General features: G+C 35.9%; 1 protein-coding gene across 1 annotated transcript; it reads left to right on the top strand.

The window, feature by feature from the left end:
- The first annotated feature begins 304 nt into the window (after positions 1-304).
- On the top strand, positions 305-23,802 carry YIPF7 (Yip1 domain family member 7). Its single transcript, XM_078068179.1, has 5 exons — positions 305-420; positions 8,716-8,874; positions 16,244-16,391; positions 20,695-20,876; positions 23,469-23,802. The coding sequence occupies exons 1-5, from the start codon at positions 305-307 to the stop codon at positions 23,629-23,631; spliced, it is 768 nt and encodes a 255-aa protein (XP_077924305.1). The 3' UTR covers positions 23,632-23,802.
- Positions 23,803-25,665: the final 1,863 nt, after the last annotated feature.

Genomic DNA, 25,665 nt, shown 5'->3' with positions numbered 1-25,665 from the left:
GGAATAAGGAATTTGGTGAAAAAGGTTAGTTCTTTCACATCAGTTAAAGTCAATTTAGTCAACGTCACAGTCCTTGTGAGTGAAAACTTCAGAAAAGTTCATTGAAGATACACATTTTATAAGTGACTTACTAAATACATTTCCATACCCTTTCCTAATACTTAATTTAACCCATCCAAAGAATACCTTGTTCTCTAATAGGAATCCATCCATAATCACATCATCAATTAATCCTTGTAAATATCTCAAAAGAAGTTTTATTGACTCATAAAGTTCTCAGTAAAAATCATTCTTATTTTTCAGGATGTCCAACTTGGGACAATTTGACTCTGATTTTTACCAATCTAATTATACTATTGATAATCAGGAGCAGAGTTCTGAAGATTCTAATGCCTATGGACATGTTTATGGATCTAGAAAGTAAGTACTTTATATTGAAAAATATGCTTTTCATTTTAAGAAGGCATAATATTTTAGCAAGGGTTTCCACATTGGGAGGGCTTCCTTGGGGAAAGCAAAAGCTCTCCCCAGCATATCTTGGTAAAATACCCAAGAAGAAATGTCAGGAAAGGTCAGAGAAATTAATTCAGTTCACCTCAGGCCCATCTATAAGTGTGTGGCTTGTCTCCTCTTTTCAAAATACCATTTAACAAGGAGACTGAATACAGGCCCTGGACAGAACAGAAAACATTTTCATTTTACATGATATTTTTTGGGAAACTGCTCAAGAAATAGATTTTATTTGACTAGTAAACATTTATCAAGTGCCTGCTTGTGTGTTAGGAATTAAGAAGGGTGCTACAAACCCGAAGATAAAAAAGAAGTCTATAATCTTTTCCCTCATAAAATGTAAGAATTTATGTTGGACAGTGGCAATTAAATATGCAATTATAATACAGAGTGAAAACTCTTAAATGGAATTGAAATAAACATATTTCAGAACGTGTTATTTATTTTGAGTTGACAAGTCAACTTGAGTTGAAAATAAAAATGACTAGAATTTAGTAATTTACCCTTTACTAGGGTAAATAGGGCATTTAGGGTAAGAAGAATTGGTTCAAGTTCAGGCTCTAGCCTTTGTGATATGGGGAAAGACTTTTAACTTCCCTGACTGTCTTACACTGAAAACTAAGGACATTAATAATTCCTACTTCATGGAATTATCATGAAGAGCGTTGTGCTAATGTGTAGGAGAGTATGTTTTAAAGTAAAACCATTATATAAATGTTATTTTTTCCTATAACTATAGCTTGCCAAAGCAATGAACACTTTGTCGTCTAAAGTCCCTTAAACTTATTTTATTTATTTATACAGTTGCTGCTTTGGTGTTCTTTTGTGGGTCTAGATTAGTGAACAGTGAGAAGGGTCAGACCTCTCAACTTGCAAGATAACTGTCACTGAACTCTTACTATGTGTTAGGTACTATTGTGAACTTTATGTAAGCTAACTCATTGGATCCTAGACAATCCTGAGATGAGGGCCAGTATTTTCCCCTGCTTTATTTATGAGAAAGCAGGGACCCAGAGAAACTAAGGAACTTTTTCAAGGACACATAGCTAATAAGAAATGGGTTTGGATTTTAGTTCAAGGTTGTTTGATTAGATCCAATACTAGGGTGGACATATAATTTATTGTACAATCAAGACATTTGTAAGAGTAAAATGCATGCTAGTAATGATAATTTGGTACAATAGGAATAAAACTGGGTCATCTTAGGTAAAGATGGGACGTGTTGTCACTGTTTCATTCCGACAAGTTTAAGCCAAATAATCATATAACAAATATTTCAAATTTATTAATTCTTCAAGTTTAGTTTTCTAAATACAGATAAGTACACTGAAAGCTCCAGATAAAGGAGGAAAAGATAAAATAAATACAACAGGCAGTGGGAACTCTTCTGTTCCAACTATGCACAGGACAATTTGGAAATTGTTTCCACAGGTTGATCACTCCTGAAGACACAGGCAGATAGGTGCTGTTTTCTAGCTACTCCTGCTGAACCACTATTCGAAGGTGATAGGGAAAGGTATTGATATAGAATATTTTTAAAACTATAAAAGTTAAATATCTGGAGTTTTATCCCATTCACGAACCTAGTCTATGTTGTCCAGGTTCAGTCAGGTACCATAAAAATTTCCTAAAATGAAAAACAATCTATACCGCTCCCTTCCTCCCTCGCTCTCTCTCTATGAATGTTATCATTAGGCAAATTAAGATATTTTAAGAAAAATAGGACAAAAGGATAAGGCTGTAGAGACTTGGCTCAATCATTGCAGAATCTAACTACAGAAAAAGAACTTGATTTTATTTCATTTATGATTTATACTTTGGAAGATCAAGAAAAAGTGTTTGGTGTCAGAAAAGTGTTAATCAGGCAGAAGGAGTAGCTTGGGCATTAAGGTCTTAATAGGATGGTAACTCAAAATATATAATCCACAATGAGAGCTATCTAATAGGATTTTTCTGTTCTGTTCTCCTATTTTAGTGAAAGAAACTAGTCATCTTCTGTTTCTTTTCTCCCTTCTTTTCTCCAGATGGAATAAACACCTGGGTAGCATCCACAATCTACATTTTCAGATTAAACTAAACTAAGAATTCTAATAAGAGAGAAACAAAGCTTTCTCTTTATGCTGGGACTCATGGACCACAGCTTTCTCACCCTCCTGTGCCCTGCCCGCAAACCACCACCCAATTTTCTTTCTCCATTTGATTACACATATCAACATTGCCCAGAAATCAAGATGACAAAGAAATGGAAATTAACATAACCAAATGGGGAAAACTCAAGATCGTATTGTATTAAGTTGATGGACTGGCCTGCTTCAGTTGCTTAGCATTTAAATCCAAGTCGTGATTTGGGCACAGTACCATTTAAATTCCAATCCACACTGCAAGTCTCAGGAATTAGAAAAGGGCATATTAGCTGTGGTAGTTTTATGAGGTACATAAAATATGGAGTCAAGTCAGTGACTTACTAGTGTACATCAAACTCCAGAGACTCGATCTTTTATTCATACAGTGAATAGTTCAATTAAAATACACCCCAAATCAGAATAAGATGCTAACCATCCTGGCAAAAAACACAGGAATCCAGGGGATAGTTATAGTCGGTTAGTCTCCTTCTCTCTGTCTCTCTCTCCACCCTTACCCTCATATATGGGAGTTTGTTTTAAAGATTTTATTTATTTATTTATTTATTTGAGAGGGAGAGAGAAAGAGAGAGAGAGAGAGAGCACGCATGCACACACATACACACATGTGCCTGCAGGAGCATGGGGAGGTGGGAGGGGCAGAGAGAGAGGGAGAGAATCTCAAGCAGACTCCACCCTGAGTGTGGAGCCTGACCCTGGGCTCAATCCCATGACCCTGAGATCATGACCTGAGCTGAAATGAAGTGTCGGGCTCAACCAACTGAGCCACCCAGGTGCCCCTATTGGAGCTTGTTTATTTATTTATTTATTTATTTATTTTAAAGATTTTATTTATTTATTTGACAGAGACAGACACAGTGAGAGAGGGAACACAAGCAGTGGGAGTGAGAGAGGGAGAAGCAGGCTTCCTGCGGAGCATGGAGCCCGATGTGGGGCTCGATCCCAGGACCCTGGGATCATGACCTGAGCTGAAGGCAGACGCTTAACGACTGAGCCACCCAGGCGCCCCCTATTGGAGCGTGTTTAAAAAGCTTGCTCAGTGGCATACTGATCTGAAAGCTGGTCGACTGTGCTTACTAAAACAATAAAAATACTTATATTTAAAAACGAGTTTTCTTATTTTAGAATAAACAAGAAGGAGTTTCCTCATTTAAAATAACTGTCCAGTCATTCGGATAAGCACTATTTCCAATCACCTGTAGCCAGTCGTCTAGGCTACATTTTCCCACTATATTTTTCTATTTTTTAAAATGAGAAATCTATTCAAATTATTTAGAGAAAGGAATAGATATTTCTGCAGAAAAGGTGACAACAACCGGAAAACCCCCTTTGAATGTTTTCATAGGACTTTAACAAATTGAAACTGAATCCCCAGCTTTTGTGAATCCTGTGAGCTGCTCTTCCTCTAGTACCTCAAACACAGTTTTGACACGCCTATGGCCCGTAGCCTGCAGTCGCTGTGCACCTGCTGTTTTCAGCCAGAATCTGGGAATGCTGTAGAAGTCAGCTCCCCTGCCACCATTCGCTAAAACGCACCATCATTCAACTGATCCTATACATTTTGTTCTTACCAGGGATATTTAAAACGCCTGATTTTACTGGTTCACCTGGAGACTGACATAGATAAAATGTTTCTGAAAGTACAGACTACATTTTTTTAATCAACAGGGTATTTTGGTTGTCAGTCGGTCATACTGTTGTCTCAGGCTGTTTCAGGTGATGGTGTTGCAAATTCTGAAACCCTTCCTAGTGTCAGGTTCCTGGAGGCACGCTGTGTCATCTGGCTATATGAAATATACCCATACTTTACTATTAGTTAAAATGTGCAGGTGGACTTTCAATGACTTGTACTTATCTGTTGGTACGTTTTTTACCACCTGATTTACACTCTAGCCCTCCATGTGACACTGGGAGTCAGTTCATTGCCCCCATGCCTCCTGGATCAGATTGACAAAGGAAAGCAGCATCAGGTGGCCATCATGAAGGAAGTCCAAACCGACAGTTTTGGAAGAACAAAGCTTTTAATAAAATATGTAGCTAGTGACTATGTGACAGGACACAGAAAGCATATTTCTGTAATCATAAAAATTATAACTGAGTCTTTTAACAATGATGTTCTATATTTGCTTTGGATGGTGAATGTTAAGTCCTGTTGCCTCAGAGCCAGGTAGAAACTTTTCCCCAGCTGGAGACTACGCTTTATCTTAACACAACAGAATCCATCTGGAGACTTGCTGGAACTTTATAAACCCAGGTATGGGTGGTGGAAAGGGAAATACTGAAGACTTGGTGAATGTACAGAAGGTTTTTATACAGACCAGGTGCATGGCCATTGCTTTATTGCTTAGGGACAAAAGTCCTGGCATGGGTGTAGTGGAGATTCTCCTGGTAAGAAAACACAAGACTGGTGGGATGTTGTCAAAGTCAGTTTGGGTGTTCCAAGGAAACCAAAATGATAATAAGTGAAAGATGATCAGCACAGAAGGCATATAAACTCCTGGCCTCCTATTTACGTTGTTTTCTTTGAGGGAGAGACAACGACTTACAAATAGAGAAGATGCTGTTCCAGGGTTTGTGGAAGGTGTCTAGAATGCTTTAGTGTAAGTCTCAGGAAGAAAAGGCATACCAATACATAGCTCGTGCTTATTGATCATTTTTTGCATGCCCAATGCTATTCTAAGTGCTTTACTTATTTCAGCTAATTTAATTTACAATAATCTTATGAGGTCCATTATTATTATTATTATTATCATCATTATCATATAGCAGACTTTTTTATGGCTTGGGTATAATTGGTAGAAGAACCTTAAGCCCTGTTCAACTTTGATATTGACTAATACTTTTTTTTATTTGGTTCTTACTGGTTCACATTTTTTTGAGGTATAGTTGACATACAATGTTATATTAGTTTCAGGTGTACAATTTAGTAATTAGACAATTCTATACATTAATCTATGTGCATCATGATAAGTGTAGTTACCATCTGTCACCATGCATTATTGCAGTATTATTGACCATATTCCCATGCTGTACTTGTCATCCCATGACTTACTTATTTTATAACTAGAAGTTTGTACTTTTTAATCCCCGTCACCTATTTTGTCCATCCCCCAAACCTCCTTGCCTCTAGTAAACCACTAGTTTGTTCTGTGAGTTCTATTATTATCCTCATTTTACAGATGACAAAGTCAAGGCACAGATGTGACATAATTTGCCTAAGATTCTAGAACTGGGATTTGAACACAGGCGGTCTAGCTCCAGAGGCCTGTGGGCTACCACTGGCCTTGCTTTAGGATAAATTCTATCACTGGACTGTTTTTACAAGCAGAAGTGTAACCCCCACAGAGTCAGGAAGCAAAAGAAGAGTAGTATGACCAAGGATGTTGCCAGTTATCCTAAAGGAATCTTTTGCAGTCATCTCAGAATTGTTTTAAGTAATTTTTACAGGAAGAAGAGATGCCTACTAACAAAGTGAATGTTTAAACGCTACCAGTCAGAGTCTGGTGTTTCTTTTGGTCTAATTCGGTTGACATTTGTTTCATCTGGAATGATGTGCTGAGTTAGATATCATCAAAATTTCAATATGCATCTTCTCATGGAGCTAATTAAGATGCTGTGTAATCAAGGAGAAGAGGAATATTTTGCTGGTATACTCTGCAAAACTCCCATTACCACATGAAATATAGATATGATATAACCTTACCATCTTAAGTATTGCGTACACTAATCTAACTCATGCAATTGCCTTTAATAGGTAAATATTTCAGGGCTATGGGGTTGACAAAGCAATTAGTAAAGTGTTCAAGATAAATGGTTAAGAGCACACTTATCATGATGAGCATTGAGTAATGCATAGAATTGTTAAGTCACTATACAGTACACCTGAAATTAATATAACCCTGTATGTTAACTATATTGGAACTAAAATTAAAAACTTAATGAAAAAAGAAAAAAGAAATACATGGTTAAATAAAATTATGGTTGTTCATTGCAATTTTCAGAAAAAGGCCTAAAACCCGAGAATTGGGTTTATTTACAGAGTTTGTTGGGTAGAACTGTGGACTAATCATGTGACTATATTGGTATTGCTTAGATTTTGTTTATTGAGATGTAGTATAAAATGTTACAGTCAACATGTACAAAGTTATAAGATAAAAAGAGAGAATTTTAATTCAGACAGTGATGGCAGGTGACCATGGTAATTTTTGTAGATAAAAGCTTTTGAGGTTTCCTTTGTTGGACAGATTTTGAAATTATACTTTCTTAAATAAGTGCTGGGAAAATTTTAATATTATGCCTCCATTATAATAAGGACAACAGAGCCCAAGCTCCTGATGAAGAAGTTTTGCTGGATGAAGGAGCAGAGAAAGAGAGGAAGGAAAGAGAAAGGGATGGGATCTAGCTGGTAATGGGCACTTTTTTTTTTTTTTTTTAATGTGTTTTTCTCTTTGCAGGGGTTGGGTCAATCACCTATGCCAAATTCCCTCCTTCATGGGAATTGCTTTGCAGGGAGTAATTTGAAAGTTACCTTTCCTCAAGCCTGGTTAGTCAGACCTGGGCCTGAGTTATGGTGATGCTAGGACAGTTTGTTCATGAAATAGTCTTGGTTAGATGCTGGCCCATTAAGTCAATCATTTTCCCCTTTTATACTTCTAGAAATGCTTACATTAAAAAAAAATATGGATCAAGGGGGGCTTTTCATCAACCAACAGGCCATTCAGTTTCTTATTTATAATTCATTTCTACCAGTACTTTTGATAGTGGTTCTATTTTGCTGAGAAAAAGAAAAAAAAAAGGTTAGGAATATGCCTCATGGCTAAGGGAACAATAACAGTAATCAACATATGCTGTGGAGGATTCAAGAAAGATTACACCAGGTCCTTGCCCTTAATGAGCTTATGGTTGAATTAGTGAATGATTAAATGCATATATCTTTATTTTGGTAGCTTTATTTTCCAAGAGAAGGTTATTATCTCTGTCAGGCTTACTCATATAAGGGAAGTTGAATATGTTATTCTTAGACTTCATATTAAGATTAATGTTGGAAGGAAAGTATGAAAAGCCATTTTGTAAATATTTTAACACAGAGAGATCACAGGGAGCTGCAAAGTTCAGAATCCCGAGCTGTGTTTTTAGCTTAGCCTAAGGGGTTCTGATGAAAGAAACTGAAACATGTTAATAAGGACAACTCTTTATGTGTCTTCCCCTTCCTTCAGGTAAAAACAATTTAAAATGATGAAGTAACCTCATATACTTCTTTTTTTCCTTCCTTCTTTTCTCTAGCTCTAAGAAATTATGTACTGAGTGTTGTTTTCCAGCTTTCTCACACAAATGGTGAAATGAAAAACCAATAAAAATGTGGTCAAGGAAGTATCAAAGTATCATGTTTCAACAAAACTAAATTGCATATTTCAAAAGAAGGACATTAGGCCAGATGTAGAATCCTTTTAGGTACTCAAAGATAATTGGCAGTAATTGTCTGGGAATGGCCAGAGCTAGAAGGTCAATTTATGTATTTGTTTTTTCCTATGAATTGACTCTACTATTAAAATTGTGATTTTTACTTATGGCTTCCACAGATTTATAGGGAATGTCATGTTTGATGATTGTCCCTGGAAATCAGTAAAAAAGCAACATCATGTAGTCTGCGCACTGCTCAGGCAGCTTCACTTAGGAGTCCAACACCTGAAGTATTATTTTGTGACACTGGGCAAGTCCTTCAGTCTCCATGAACCTCTGTTTCTTTATCTGTAACATGGGATTAAAACTACAGTTTTTACCTTACAGAGTAGTCATTATGTGAGAAAATGTGAGGGGAAAGTTTCCAGCACATTGTACATAATCAATAATTATTAGTTGGTATGGATCTTTCTTCTAGAACCTTCTCATACCAGTTACTTCATTTTTTTAATTAAAGGTAAATTTTAAGCAAGTTACTTCTTTCATGGGTAAATAAGCACAAAAGCTAGAAGAACTCATAGAAGGAGAATTGTAGTTTCCTTCTGCGATTCATCATGATATCCCATTCTGAGATGTATAAAAATCAGTATTTTTCTTTCTCTAGACAACAAGCCAGCGAGCAGCCTCAGCTTGTCTTTGTCCCACCAGAGATGCTCATGTCATCAGGTTGCGAGGGACAATTTTTTCAGCCAGCATCCAACCCGGATTATTATTCACAATCTTCTTACGTTGACAGTTTTGATGAAGAGCCTCCTTTGCTAGAAGATAAGTTAAGGAAGTGCTATTAGTGTGTGATCAGCTAGAAGAATAATAGCAATAATCAGCACTTAATGTGCACTGTCAGCATGCCGTGTACAATGTTTTATGTGCGATTGTTCCATGTATAAACAAGTCTGCCAAACTAAGGTGCATAAACCATTGGAAGTTTGTCTCATGCTTGTGTGGGGAAAACTGGAAGTAGATGTGTTGCCATTGCTGTGCTATTAAATGCAGTTATTAAATGTTTCTTCGGTTTGTTAAAGTGTGGACTCCCTGACTGGGGTCCAGACAACAGTGAACACATCTTTTAGCAGAGTGGTTGTATCAAAGTAACGACCCTTCCCTACCCCAGTTAATGAAGCTACTTCATAACAGCATATTGTATCTTCTGCTATGATGCCTGGGAGCCTAGGGGGTAGTTTCTCAATATTTCTTTATTGTCATGGAGACAAGCCAGTTTTTTTTTTTTTTTTCCCTTGGCTCAGAGGAGCCCCCTCATCTCAGCTAGGTATGGCTAAGTGGGGAGGAATATATGATTCCAGTAAATAACACTGCTGGTGGCAAGGAAACCGGTGGACTTTTGCAGCTGAAGGTCCTTCAGGGATTTCAGGGATGTTCCATTCATTGATTTTTTTTTTCTTTTTTTAATCCAGCCTACATCTGCTACTTTTGCTCTTATAGCAAATCAACATTGATGCCAGAAGCATAGGGGCTAGAAAACTAAAACTCAAGTAGATTTAAATTTAAGAGCCAAGGAGAAGTATGACTATATGAATAGTTACCAATTATGCTCTCACACCTTTATATATGGCCAAGTGAAAAGGGCTAGATTAAAATTCCCAATATTTTACACCAAAAGATCAGTGTTTGCCTCATATGAACAGAGCCAACCACTTGATATTAAAACATTCTTTCTTTGTCTTCAAAATTAAAAAAAAAAAAAGATTTAAACCACTCAGAAAAGCACAGAAAATTATATCATAGGTTTGTTGGCTCTTTAGAAGCCAGTTAGATTTTGGGATCAGTTATGTTTAACCAATTCATTCCAGTTTGCCTCTGCAAAAATAATCAATATCTGAAAATTATAAGTTATCCTCATTAAACATTCTCCTTGATTCCACCAACATCTCTACTTAAAAAAAAACTATCAGTTTTTATACAACTTACCTATATTCAATATGGAAATTCAGCAAATAGAGAAATATATGAATAAAAATATAAAAACCACCTAAAATTTTGTCTCTATGATATGACTTCCATTAATGACTTGATGTATTTTACTCCAGATTTTATTCTATTTTTATGAGTGTATATGTATGAAATACATATATGTAAATATTTTACGTGTGTATATATTTTAAGTATATACGCTTAAAAATGAAATACAATATTTTTTGAATATGTATGTATTTATGAATACTTAAAAATGAAAGTTGGATCATACAATGGCTATAAAGTTTTATAGCTTTTTTTCTAAAGATTTTATCTATTTATTTGACAGAGAGAAAGAGAGAGAGAGAGCACAAGCAGGGGAAGCAGCAGGCAGAGGGAGAGGTAGAAGCAGGGTCCCCACTGAGCAAGAAGCCCAATGCTGGGCTCAATCCCAGGACCCTGGGATCATGACCTGATCTGAAAGCAGACACTTAACTGACTGAGCCACCCAGGCGCCCCATATTTTGTAGTTTTTAAAGTTACCTTATACTGGGGCGCCTGGGTGGCTCAGTCGTTAAGATCTGCCTTCGGCTCATGACTTTCAGCTCAGGTCATGATCTCAGGGTCCTGGGATTGAGCCCCGCATCAGGCTCCCTGCTCAGCGGGAAGCCTGCTTCTCCCTCTCCCACTCCCCCTGCTTGTGTTCCCTCTCTTGCTGTGTCTCTATCAAATAAACAAATAAATTCTTTAAAAAAAGTTACTTTATACCAAAAGTATTTCTATGCATGTATTCTTTAAAGTCATTAAATATTATTTGAAAATGTGATATAGAATGGCTTCATAATATTTTATTATATAAAAGTACCATAACTTAAACTCACCTTAAAGGCTATTCCTTATAATAAGTAATGCTTTGGCAAACATCAAAGTAAATAACTTTCATCTCTACAGAGTCTGTCCTTAGGATGGATCCATAACACTGGGATTACTGGGTCAAAAGATATTTATATTGCCAAGCTGATCTAGAAGAGCATGATCCCCTACACCATCATAGTAGAATATGAGATGTCTTTGTTAATTAGATGGGTAAAAAGCAATACTTTGTAGTTCTTGGTTACTAGAAAAGTTATACTTTTTTTTTCATGTTTATTGACTATTCTTGTTTTTCATATTCTTTGTCAGATTTCTTATTGGAATCTTAAGATTTTTCCCTTCCTTGTTTGTTTTTAAGGATATTTATATGGTAAAGATATTTAATGATTACCTGGAATATGTATTGCAAACATTTTTTTTCCTAGATGGTGTTTGCCATCTAATTTGTTAATAGGATATTAAAGCATATGGAAATTTTAATACTTATGTTTTCAACTCTACAATATTTTTCTTGGTAAATTTTCTTTCTGTTTGCTCTTTTGTTTAGAATATATTTCTCCAGCTCTCGGTGCTGTTTATGTCCTTTTGTACATTCTTAAATTTTTAAATTATCTTTTTGTTTTGCACTTAAATTTTTGATTCATTAAAAATCTCTTTGTGATTGTCCCCACCAAGTTGCTAGTGTATTAGAGATACAAGAGATTGCACCTAATATAATTTTGCATTTTGAATCTATGAAATTTCTAGATGCTTATTCAATACGTTCTTCAGGCTGGATGAATTTGTGAAAGCCTCGAGCCTCATCTGTTTCAAAGATATGAAAAAGCCACAGGCAGGGTTCCTAGGATAAGGTGATAAATGTCATTTGCTAGTTTTTATTGAGCATACACCAAACAGGGTATCACATTATGAAGCTATAATAATTAATATCCCTTGCACAAAAATACGTTATTTGAAAATGTGCTTCTTTATTCCTTAAATACTTTGTTGTCTAAAAGACTTGTTTGGTGGTTTTATGTAAGAATGATAACTTTTGCTATTTGATCATATACAGTCAATATGTTAACAAACGTATCTTGAAGAATAATAGTCAATTCAAGTCTGTCAAACCAGAAAAATTACTGTGATATTCAGTACTTACATTTGTAGCACAGCCTGATGTTTATATTTAAAAGGCCAGTGCCACAATTTGCATAGAAAACAAAGATATTAATTCATTTTTATAGCATATATATCATATATTTTACTACCACTAGATGACAGCAAAACAATAACTTTTACATTCAAATTTCACAGCAGTTTCATCCTTTATCTTGTATAAGGTATTATATTAGGTTATCTACAATTAATAGATACTTATAATCTCATTTGCATAACTTGTAATAAATTTGAAAAACAAAATATTATGAAGATGTATTTTGGTAGAAAACACAAAATCTTTTTTGGTATGATAATATTTAGTAGGTCTTATGTTCACTCACCGTTTTCATGACTCAATGTTGAAACACGTGCAGAAGTTAATTATGCCACCAAATAAATGTTTGAAATCAGTAATAATGTCTCACAAGGCATTTTTCATTTGAGTTTCTTCAGGAATAATTATTTTGCTTTTTGAGGAAAAAAAGGTATTTTGAATTAAAGGCCACTTTGTTGTGGTAAATGCTGAAAACATATTGCTAAGATAAATGTCTTAATTGAAAATAAAGTTTGAAAACAACATAAGGCTTAGCTGAAATTAGTTTAAACGACAATATTTCTCAATTTTAAAAATCTTCTGCTTTTTAAAAATCAGATTAGACATTCTAACTTCATTTTAAGCTTGTTGAACTGCTCATCTCCTCAAAGTGTATGTTCATTAAGAATTATATAACTGTACTGTGATAATAAAAAGGATGCAGCGTGGAAGTTGAAATGTACATGATTTACTCACTATTAACCAGTCAAATTCTTTCTTTTCAAGCTAGGGATAGCAATTGCCAACCTGGATATGAAATGAGGGAAAAAATATCCTTACTACTGCAGTGTAGACCCGTGTCTGTCCAAACTTTTGAAGATGTCTAAGTCCCTGTTAGAGTATGACCCCCCTGTGTCATGGCAGGCATTAAAGTCCATGTGGTATTCTGTGTATAGAATGTCAGACGTGCGGGATGGCAGGTGTTATGTGTTCTGTGTGGGGTAGCACAGGTGTCACTCTGTGTCTGACCAAAGATGATCATTAAATCCTGGGAAGGGAAGTTCAATGCCTCATACAAATGATTTAGGGAAAAAACCCTTCACATGGGAGAACTGGGCTCAATTAAAAAAAAAAATACAACCATTATGAGATTAGATACACATTGACATATATGTCATAGCTATATGATTAAAAGCAAGATTTTTGTTTTTTTATTGTTGTTTTGTTTTGTGTGGGGTGTGTGTGTGCCCCTTTATGCCAACCTCTTCCTGTTTCTCCCACCTTCAGCTAACCACTTTTCTACTCTCTTTCTATGAGGTGACTCTTTTTTCTCCTTGATTTCAGACTCCACATATGATACCACACGGTATTTATCTTTCTTTCTTTATTTCAATTAACATAATGTCCTCAAGGTCCATCCATGTTGTTGCAAATGGCAGGATTTCCTTCTTTCTCATGAATGAATATTCCATCATATGTATATCCCGCATATTTTTTATCTGTTCATCCACTGACAGACATTTAGGTTGTTTCCATGTCTTGGCTATTGTGAAAAATGCTGCATTGAACATGGGAGCTCATATATCTCTTTGATACCCTGTTTCCATTGCCTTTGGGTATATATCCAGAAGCTGGATCCTATAGTAGTTCTTTTTTTTTTTTTTCTTTTTTCTTTTTAAACTGGCCAGGTTCAGGGCTCAGGTCATAGCCTCTGGCTGCCACCCATTGCTGCCCTGGGGACTGACCTGCAGGGCTCCGTGCTAAAGCCACCATCTCTAGGAGCCCGTGTCCTCCAGCTGTAAGTGGACCTGTTGTCAGCCTGGCCTGGGAAGATCCACAGTGGGGCGGTGGGAATGCCAGAGCCCTATTATTTATTTATTTTTTTTAATTTTTGAGGAATCTCCATACTATTTTCCACAGTGGCTGCATGAATTTAAATTCCCACCAAGAGTGCACAAGGGTTCCCCTTTCTCCACATCCTAACCAATACTTATTTCTCGTCTTTTTGATAATAACATTCTAATGGGTGTGAGGTGGTATTTCATTGTGGTTTTGATTTGCATTTCCCTGAGGACTAGTGATGTTGAGCACCTTTTCACGTACCTGTTGGCCATTTGCATGTCCTCTTTGGAAAAATGTCTATTCAGGTCCTCTGCCCAGTTTGTAATTGGTTTGTTTGTCTTGGGGAGGAAACATGGGTTCTTGAATCAGATTCTCCAGTGTTGAAACCTATATTTTCTGCTTCTACTTCTGTGACTTTGAACAAATTCTTTATATCTCAAAACCTCAGCCATTTGATGCACAAAATAGGAATAAAATAATAGTCCTAGCCTCATTACATGTCTGTAAGACTAATGCATACAAATTTTGTAGAGCTCACAGCAGAATTCAGTGAAAACAGTAAAAAAACCCAACAACAACAAACAAAAAAACCCCATTCAATTCTTTTTAGTTGAAATGCACTGTTCTTTACAGTAGTTTATCTCTAATTATTCTGGGCCTCTGCCTTACTCTTATTCAAATTTAAAATGATAGAAGGAGAGTAGCCAGCTTGATTATTGGTTCCTAATAAAGTCATGTTCTTCTCCTTTTTGAATGTTCTTTTTTTCTACTCAAGATACATCTTAATGTTTATCTTTATAGAACTGGTGAGAAAAGAAACTGATGTGGTGTTAATATTTATTTCTGTATTCAGTGGATGTCAGATGGCTGGGTTTTTTAAAAAAAATTTTAAATAAAAATGTAAGAGGGGCAGGATCTAGCAGAAGGGTCTGTGAGGTGGCAGTCAGAATTACTTAAAAACAAGGCATTGGGGGAAAAATTAGGTATTTCAAAAATGAATTTGGACTCAAGGACACTGAGCACCACTGATTTGGAATATTTTATTCTACCACCACCACTAATAAAAGGGAAAGGTTAACTTGTCTCAAGAATTTAATCTTTGGGTACACAGACTCAACCACACTAGCACTGACCTTATTAAAATATGGGCGCACGAAAGAGCCATCCTCTTTTCTCCTTTGTGGAGGTTCAGGCAGTTAGCATGGAACTGCTTTTGTCATCAGGCAGGGTGGAAATAAAATCCCAGACCTGGGCTAAATACCTTTAGTTTAGATAATACTGCCAATTAAACAATTATACCATGTTTGATATAAGTATGATATGATTTCAAAAGTGTTGCAGGATTTTCTGCCTTTAGTTCCCACAGTTCTTGGTCACACCGCTTCGAAGAATGAAGAGGTAGACCAGAAGAGTGGTGGGCAGCAAAGCAAAGTATATTGAGTGATAGTATAAAGCTCCTGGAGAGGGTGGGGGGCCCAAGAGGGTTGCCCTTGGAGTTTCTAAATTTAGGGGTTTTTATGAGCTCTTTTGCAGAACTATCTTAAGCAATCAGGGTGTGCCGAGTCATGCCAGTCAGGGCTTTGGTCAGGTATCCATCTACCTATTAGGTTAATGTCAACATACTGATGGTTTCTTTTTGCTGACAACTGGGGCTTATGTCTTAATTGCCCACTGCCTGTGATAATGACAGATGGTTTGTGGCTAATTGTCTTATTTTAGGATGTTTTGCAGAAGTCATTTCTGCAAAGGCTGCAAAGCAGAATGCTAGTGTAGTCCTGTTTAAGCTGCAAAACGGGATGTTAGTGCTGTTTTAGCTGTCCTGACTCCATATTTTCTTGTTGGGGACCCTGGCCCTGACTGCCTAACTGTCTAACTAACTCCTAACAGTGTTATCAAGGGAAAATGGGGGAAAAGGAAATATCTAAATAAGCAATAGGATGAGACTTTCGGTCTGTTAGCTACCATTTTATTTTATTTTATTTTATTTTTTGTTGTAGAACATCTATTTCCCAATTTTCAACTAGATTTTAAGCTTATATTTGGTGCATAAGGCAGGGAAATTTTTCCTTGGTGTAATTATTTCTCTAAAATATTTCTTTAGTTCCTTGTTTGGGAACAACAAATCTTTTTTTGTTGTTTTTGCTTTTGTTTTTTTTTTTTTTAATTAACTATATATTGCATAGAACTTTAGATTTTGAAGGTGTAACAATCAGATTAAAGTGCGAAGTAAATTGATGAGATATGTTAAATTTAAGTAAATATTATTCATGTTTGTTTTTTATGTTTGTATTATTACCTTTTTTTTTTTTTTTACCTTTTTTTTTCTTTTTGCAGAACTTGGAATTAATTTTGATCACATATGGCAAAAAACCTTGACCGTGTTAAACCCGCTGAAGCCAGCAGATGGCAGCATTATGAATGAAACGGACCTCACTGGGCCCATCCTGTTCTGTATCAGTCTAGGAGCTACCTTGCTTCTGGTAATAGACAGCGGCGAGCGCCAGATTTTAATGTGTGTCCTTTCAAGTGTCGTTTTCAAAGAAGTGTTTGTTAAAACAGAAGAAAATGTGTTACTTTATAAAGTGTAAATTGTTTAATTCATAACTACACTTTTTTTTTGGGGGGGGTGAGAGAGACATAGTTAATTGAACCCTAGTGACAAAGAGAAATGGCCCTCAAGTATTAGGACAGATAAAATATAAATGTAAACAGAATTTCAAAAATCAAATCACCAAGCAAGTTTTCAACAGAGCAGGCGATCCCTTATGTCTTTCTTGTTATTCAGAAAAGATTGTCAATCTGAAATATTTGAAGGAACACATGGATTTGGGAAATAGAGACCCAAATTTTATTTCTTGTTTTCTGTGACATTTCTGTTGTGACACCAGAGAAACCCCTTCTCTTTGCTCATCATTTTCTTTGCTGGGGTGTACCTATAGAATATTTCCAATACTCTGTGAGGTATGAGTAAGAGATGAGTCACCTTGTTTCTGGTTAGGTTATTATGAGTACATTACTTTGCAATGATAACCAGTGATTTCTTTATTCAATCTGTATATTTCTCTGTTATTTGAGTTTCCTGCTTGTAATGTAGGCAATTTTCCCCCCTGACTTTACCATTTGTCTTGTGTATGGGCCTCTTTCTTTCTTTAAATCTGGAGTAATGAGATTGAGTCCCCAAAGAAGTAAAGAAAAACACATTTCCACCCAAGCTAAGTTTAGAAGACATTTTAGCTCATACTTTAGAAAAATGTTTCATTTAAAGAAAAAAGAAGAAAAAGAGAAAAGTCTATGATTTTAAACCAAGGAGGTAATGACCATATGTTAAAAACAGAGGATGAAAAAGATGGTCGGGCCAGTCTGAAAAGTGTAGTTTCATTAAGGCACAAAGAGATAAACTTGACAGGAGAAAGAATACAGGAAATTAAAAATTCTAGGAAAAGCCCTTAAAATAACTGTTCAGTCCACTTCTCTATCTCTTGGCTATCCACTTTCCATTAAGTGTTTTTTCTCCAATGTAGCTACAGTTTTCAAAAGTAGATGTAAAATGTATTTGCAACTAAATAAATTTTCACTCTTTATTAATTTACTTTATACCAATCAAAATACTGATAGCAATCTAGTTTCTGCATGGTGATATGATTAATAATCACATCATATTTATCCAATACAATAGTATTTCGTGATAGCATCTTACTTCTTCCTTTGAACTACAGCAAATGCAAGTACTCTGTAAATCAAGCACTATATCAACTAGAGTTTTAATTTAGTCTCTAACCTCCCTTCTGTCTTTGTCACAGTAATTTGATAATCTTAGCTACACTAAGTTAATACCATGTCAATTAATCAAATAGAAACAATCAATTTAATATATTAACCCATATTTCTTTTTCAAGTGATTTCTAATATAACAACTGTTTGTTTTCTTGTAGAAAATGTTACCATTTCCTTAAAGGAAAACATTAATCCCATTAAGATCTCTTTGGGGTGTGTAATGTTAGTCGGAATTATTTAAATATCCTCTTTTTTAAGTACAAAGCAATATAGGCAAAGAACTCAACTGGAAGTGAGAAAATTGGATGTACCCTTAACTTTGCCTCTAGGTATGATCTTGAAATTTTTGTTTCCTGTTTCTTCATTTCTTCATTTTGAAAACAAAAAACGTTTATGTAAGTTCCTTTCAGTTCTAAAATTTGGAGGAATATGTGAAAGTGCATATTTTCTGGAACATTTTAAGCAGACATTATCAGTTTAATTTTACCATTAGACATGATTACTTCAGAATTGATTCTAACACATGTAGAGCAATAAGGACCAAAAACAACAAAAAAATCACCCAAGTATATACTAATGAAGTCAGATTTCACTCAGAGACCGTTTGAAGCTAAACTAACCATGCCCTGGATATCTAGAATTAAAATGTAAAAGAAAAGTTTATGGGCTGGAATATGCATTATACTAGAGAAAGCAAAACTAAATCCAAAACAATATTCAACTTGTTCATTTTCTCCAGAGGCATAAAACTTATAGTTATATACTTATCATTTTTATGATTTATGCTGACATAAGGCATGACACAATATCTTTTACTGGACTTTCTTCATGTTGAAGAAGGCAAACCAGAGAGGACAGCCTCAAACAGTTAGCATAAACTTAGTTGTATTCTTGCTCTCAAAATTATTTTCACCCCCAAAACAGAGAAGATAAGTGGTTTAGAAGTATGGCTCCATTTAATTTTTCCAGTAGATCTAAGAGTATAATCTGGAAAAGGAACATGCATGACCAACGTAAAAGCATAATCAGAAGAATAATGAGTATTTCAAATCCAGATATAGTAACGAAGATGGTACAAGGAGGACCAGTAAAGTTTTGAGGTTAAGAAGAAATGGAACATTTGCTTTCATTTCAGTTACAAGCCCTTTTTTAGAATTTGAAACAAATTAAAAATGGCGGTGGCCCCTGCCAAATGGAATTACAACTTAGAATGGATAAACTAACAAGAAAAGAGATGAAGAGAAAAGTCACTAACTGATATCGAAAGGGACAGTTTTATTATCAAATTAGTTTTGTCCACCATCTGTGTATACCCCACCCTATTTATAGAACTGCTTGGGGTCAGGAAGGTTTAGCTCTGTGTCCTTTGGTTGTGAGGAAGTGCCCTTCACCATTACAACTGTTGCTACCTCAGAATTAGCCCATCCAATTAAAATATTAAGTAGGATGTTTCTCTAATCCATTAAAGTGATTTTAAATAGTCACTATTTTCCAAGTGGAGCAAACTCACCCAATAGAGCAATAACTGAGGTGATTCTTAAGCATGTCCATTAGCATTATTAGTATTATTTCACAAGATAGCCGTGAGAATACAAAAGTTACTCAATAAGAACTCGTTATGGCTAATGCAGGAGACAATTCTGCAAGCATAGCCCAGGGACATTTTGTGAAAGGACTTGGTAGTGACCAATCTCCCCATCTGTGTAGAGGCAGAAGAATTCAAAATAGCTAGACGATTTTGAACATTAAAATGGTCATAATATTCTCCATTAATTAATTGCAAAGTAAATATCTCTTTACTCTGTAAGATATAAAGACGGTACAGATAACTGCCATGGAGAGGAAAACATGACAGCTAGAAAGCTCACTCTCTGCATTTATCAGATCCTTCATTGTTTTGCCCGATTCCCATGAAAAACAGACTCCACCTATTCAATATTTATCCAGAATTTCTAATCAGCTTTATGTAAACAGAAAAACTAAATGCGTTCTTTACTGGAGCTTTGGCATCCTCGGGTAGCAAACATTAAAATATCCCCTGTTGAATCAACAGTAGTCTGTGACTTTCTCTGGGTGAGTTTAATGGGACTATTTCAGCTCCCAATCCCTAGTGCCTGTGGGAGATGGCTATTTTTATGAGTCCTCAGAAAATCAGTGTTGTATCCTGAACACTACTGATTTCCCTTTAACAGTACTTCTTTTATGATTCATTACCAGTCGGTTTATATAAACCAGCTTTTCATAAGGTATGTTCAGTTAAACTGGTAATAAAAATTAAGAAAACAAAGGATTCTGTGGTCAAATAAGTTTAGGATACGCTAGGTTAAGTAAGTCCCATTATCTTAAGACTTGTGAGAGCTCCTATAGATGTCCAGGATCTAACTTTAGAGCAAAACTGACTAGGTTCAAAGCCAAGTTCCACCACTTAACATTATTTTATTTTGGGCAAGTTACATATTCTCTGCACCTTAGTTTCCTCATGGGTAAAATGAGTATAATAATTGTACCTATCTCATAAAGTTGTTGTGTGGATTAAATAATTTAGTACATGTGAAATGCTTAGAATAGGATCTAACAGTAAATCCTATAGATATTTGCTAACATTACTAATTTGCCTTGTAAAATCTTCAAGATGAAATTGGAATCTTTTTCATTAATTAATTAGTTCATTTAATTATTTAACAAATAGGGGGAGAAAATATATTCTTACTTATATCTTGTACATCTAATAGGTGATCTATGATTAAAAAAACACCTAGAAATTTTTCATCTTTTCTGTGGCATGCATGTGCCACTCTAAATATAATCAGTAATGTTTGTTTTCAGGACCCGAATTCCTACGATAGCCAGTGTTTTTTCCAGAACTCCCAGTCTCCTGATGGCTGTACCTGAGAAAGACATGAAACAGTGTTGGGCTGATTGATTCTAAAATGCTCTAGGCTCTGTTGACGTTCCAATTTCCTCTTGATGTTTGTTGTGTGTTCACCTGTGTTCTTCCCATTGTTTCAGGCAGGAAAAGTTCAGTTTGGTTATGTGTACGGCATGAGTGCCCTAGGTTGCCTAGGGATTCACACCTTGCTAAACTTGATGAGCTCCTCAGGGGCATCTTACGGCTGCGTGGCGAGTGTTCTGGGTTACTGCCTGCTCCCTATGGTCATCCTGTCCAGCTGCGCCATCTTCTCTTCACTGCAGTAAGTGTCTGCGTGCGCTCATGGACCCCACATGCACAGTCCTCTCTCAAACTTGCCACACCAGGGTAACAGTTAACCTCTTTCTGATCTTTTTGGGAATGGAATTGGGGAAACTTTGGCTATTAAAAGCTACAGACAGATTCAGGAAAGTAGGTCAGTTTTGGCTCAGGTACTGTTCCTATTTGGATGATTTAAACAATAAATTAAACCAAGTTATCTGTGAAAGTGGCACTTTGGAAGTTGTTGCCTTCTTCAATATGAACTATTGTCCGGGGTAATAGAACAGCGACAGAAAATTCACTTGTTTGATTTTGGAAGAGGAAGTGCCTGGTGAGCATTGACAAATTGCTTCAGCTCCCAGGCACTCTGCCTTCTAGGCGGCAGCAACTGTTCTTTCTCAGCTGGGCTCCTTGCAGTGAGGAATTCCCAGGAGCCCTGATGAGGATATTAATGCTGGAGAACTTTACAGCATATATGCTCAGCCAATAGATTTTTTTTTCTTTTTTACTTTCTCGGAAGTTAGGATTTGCAATTCAAAACTATTAATGAGGATCCAGTAGATATGTTTCTGTTGGGCAGTTTCCCAGGGCATATGCACATCACTACCATGGTTTGGGGAGAGCAAGTAATTACATAATCCTTTGTCCCCTACATGCTCTGAACCCAATAAACATTTGCCATCAGTGTTCATTCTTCTATACCCAAGGAGGCACAATTTGCGTTTTTTTTGGATGATCCACATTTTAGGTTATTAACGCTACATTGGATAGCATATTATATAAAGAATGTACCAACGTCAGAGGTAGACATTTTAGGAGAGCCTTTAAAAAATTTTGTTTAGATATCTCATATAGTTTTTTTCATAACATTATTGAGAGTGACTTAGTTGGAAATGCTACTTTGTTTTAAATGGTCTCTATTTATTATTTATTTATTTATTTATTTATTTATTTATTTAGCTCGAGTGAAAGGGGCAGAGGGAGAGGGAGAGAGAGAATCCCAAGCGGGTTCTTTAGCAAGCTTTTCCATTTACTATGTTGTTTGGTACAGATATTTGACATGTTAATACAGAATTTAGTTCTACAACTTCTATTTTGTTAAATGCTTCTGCCAAAGAATGCTATAATGATTTACCATCTAAAAATTTTAAGTTTAAAACATTATTTCCAGCAAAGTTAAGGCTTGGAGCATCTCAAATGATTCTAGATTATTAGGGGAAGAAAATAAAAACTAAAATGAGATTTTGAGAATCATCAGAAGTCTGGACCTTTTTTCGATATTCATTCTGAAATGATAAAGGATGATTTAGAAATCTTTTAAATTATATTAAAGGAGAGTAAATGATCCAACCCCTAAGGCTATTACACTGAAATTTCCTTTTTGGGCGTATTACTATATCATTCAAATCAATCATATATAATTTTACAGTTTTGTTCGTAAAAACCTGCATATTAGGTTGACCTATAAATTATTCCTGATAGATATCAATTAAACCAATGCATATCATATGTATTAGAGTGCACTTGAAATATTTTTGGTTTATTTATAATCCAAAGCATCATAAGCTATACTGTACAGTTTTTCATTTGTTTTTCTTTGGCTCAGTTATTAAAAGTAAAATTTTTGTCATTTTCACAAATAATAAACATAATTCTCAACTTCAGATTATACCAGGATCGAGTGAGACAGTGTAGTTTGATGGTGAAAGGAGCAATGTGCCATTAGGAATTAAGAGATCTTGACCTAATGCCCATTTCACCGTGTAATTTTCCTCAAGTCACTTCATTGATCTAAAGCTGGGACTAGATATCTTGCGATCTTTCGTAGATCTTATAGCTTATTTTTCTAAATAATGCATTCTTTTTTGCACATAAGGAAAGAAGTTCACTCTTTACTCCCATATCTGCTCTTTTATCCCCATGGTGGCTAGATTTAACTACCTTATTTGCCCATTTCTTCTTAAAGAGCCAATTGCCTCCACGGTTATTTTTGAAGATATCAATTTGAACAAATCCATTCCAATACTCTAAAAAATCCACAATACACCTACAAAAGGAATCTTCAGCGATGAGGTGGGAGGCCACACACATATTTGTGTTCCTTACTTGAACAATGTCAGGCTTTGCTATCTCAGAAACTTGAAAAGCGGAACTGGGCGCAGTGGGGACGAGGCCTCCTACTGGAAAGCAAGTCCAGTTATCTTTCTGCCTCATACCGTGCACCAATTTGGGAAGATAGTGTAGGAAAATGAATCTGTAACTATTAAAGAGAAACCTAAGCATGGTTTTTATAAAAGATTTTCAGGAGTTGGGATTTGAATATTGACAGATGAGGGTAATTGCAGGTGAATTTTTGTACTCCTATTAGTTCAAGTTTTACTGAAGTATAAAATGTTTACCTCTGATGGGGACTCTGACTTCCAAATTTTCAAGCTGGCCGAAGCCTTTGACTTCATACAGTTCTTCACCCTCATTTTGCAAATGGAGAAAGTAGTTATAAATATTGTACCAAGGACATTTCAGAGGCAGCTCTGAAACAATAATCTCCTTTTCTCTTGATATAAGGTAATCATCTCTTTTGTCTTTGCTATAGGGGCACCTTTGGAACTGTGTTGGCTCTGGTCATCGTTGGCTGGTGTAGTCTCTCAGCTTCCAAAATCTTCAGTTCAGCCTTGGGCATGGAAGGACAACAGCTTCTTATTGCCTACCCTTGTGCCTTACTTTATGGACTTTTTGCCCTCCTAACAGTTTTCTGAAGAGCATTTGAGATGGTGTTTCAAGATTCTATTTGTTTCCTGTTCACATTATCCTGGAAATGTATTAGCATTCAAATTTGGTAATATGATTTCTGCTTTATTTCTGTTGAGAGAATAATAAGCAAAGAGATAAAATAGCACTTAAGGATGGTACTTTAATAACTTGTTTAGTTTGAATGATGTTTTGCTTTTCGGTTTGGTGCATTAAAACATTTTAAAATGCTTTAAAATAAAAGGGGATATAGTTGTACCGCCGCTGTACCCTGCTTTTCTGAATGGATCTATTTTTAAGAGATTGTAAGTGAGTAAATTCACGTGATGACTGTGTAAAGTAAATCAATGGTGAGCCTTTTGAGAAACATTCATGACAATTCAAGCTACATTACATGGTTAAGGTCACCCCGTCCAGCAGCTTTGAAGGATTGCAGGGGAAGGTTACATAGGGTTTTATTTACTTGAGAACTCAATGAACTTCCTGTTTTTCAGTTCATTTACTATAACAACTGTTCTTTTGTGCCGTTTGAACAATGCATTAACTCACCACTTTTCAAGGCTTCTTTCTAGGTTTAGATGCCATGATTCATTATTATAATTTCTTTCTTTCATATGTCCTCAGTAACCTTACCGTTTGCTCTCTAAACATACACATATGATGAGAGGAAATCCCACTTGTTGCACTTTAATTATATTACTATATCTTAAATGGCTCCACAGTTCTGCCTTTTGAATCCTACAACATTATCCTACTGAACTTGCTTCCACACCTTCCGAGATGATTATATCACACCACTTCTTCACTGCTCAAATCTTCAATACTCCTCCCGCATTTCTCACTGTTGATTGATGACCTTTCTTTGCATTTTATTGAAAAATTAAAACATCCAGAAGATAAGTGCTGCATCTTCCCACCAACAGAATATATATATATGTATGTATGTATGCATGTGTGTGTGTGTGGGTGGATGTATACACACACACAAGAGTATTCTGCATTCCTTCCTGACACCATCTCTTCAGAGCCAGCCCTTCCACCTATATAACTAATATTTTCCTCTTGATCTATATAAATTCTGATTCCAATTCCAATGTGTAGGGGTTTTTCCCACACCACCAAGCAATGCTCCAACACCAGCTGGATGCCTTCCAATTTGACTCTGTTCTGATACTATCTACCTGGATATAGTTCAGATCCCAAGGTTAAGGGCTCAGTCCACAAGTCCACTCTTGGCCCCCATTTCAGATGCCAATTGCAAGTCCAGTTTGTCACCTGTACTTCTGACCAACCAGTTATAGATTGAAGGTTCCAATGACCTCTTCCTTGGGTTTAATTAATTTGCTAGGGCAGCTCATAGAACTCAAGAGAAACATTTTACTTAATAGATTGTCAGTTTATTATAAAATGATGTAACTGAGGAACAGCCAGAAGGAAGAGATGCAAAGTATGGGGAAAGGACACAGAGCTCCTGTGCCTTCTCTAGGCGCAGCATTCTCCCAGTAACTCCCCATGTTCACCAACCCAGAAGCTTCCTGGTCCTTTTGAGTTTTTATGGAGGGTTACATAAACACGATTAATTAAATCATTGGCCATTGCTGATTGAATTCAATCTCCAGCCTCTCTTTCCTTCCAGCAGGTTGGGGAGTGGGACTAAAAGTTCAACTCTTGGTTCCCTTGGCATCCAGCCCTGGCCTTAGGGGTTTTCCAAAAGTCACCTCATTAACATAACAAAACACAACGTTAGGAAATTTCAAGGGTTTTAGGAGTTTTGTACCAGAAACAGGGTTGAAGACCAAATGTATATTTCATACTATAAATTGCAATATCACACCTGTCACTCATAATCAGAACATAAACACGTTTCATTATCTCCTATCTGAAAATAAAAATTCTTTGATTCACCGTCACTTTCCAGTTAGGGCCCATTTCTGTAACAAAAATCTTTGAAACAGGTGTCTATTGTCTCTGCCTCCACTTTATCACCATCCATTCTCTTTTTTTTTTTTTTTTTTTTTTACAGTCCAGCCAAGATTCATTAC

The sequence above is a fragment of the Halichoerus grypus genome, chromosome 3 (assembly GCF_964656455.1).
Source record: "Halichoerus grypus chromosome 3, mHalGry1.hap1.1, whole genome shotgun sequence".
Classification (NCBI taxonomy): Eukaryota; Metazoa; Chordata; class Mammalia; order Carnivora; family Phocidae; genus Halichoerus; species Halichoerus grypus.
This window is presented reverse-complemented; position numbering and strand designations above follow the sequence as displayed.

Bases quoted from the DNA above. Each gene is read 5' to 3' on its own strand.
- YIPF7 (XM_078068179.1), top strand. From the start codon at position 305: ATGTCCAACTTGGGACAATTTGACTCTGATTTTTACCAATCTAATTAT. The intron at 16,392-20,694 runs GTAATAGACAGC...CCATTGTTTCAG, and splicing joins TAGGAGCTACCTTGCTTCTG to GCAGGAAAAGTTCAGTTTGG. The intron at 20,877-23,468 runs GTAAGTGTCTGC...TCTTTGCTATAG, and splicing joins GCCATCTTCTCTTCACTGCA to GGGCACCTTTGGAACTGTGT.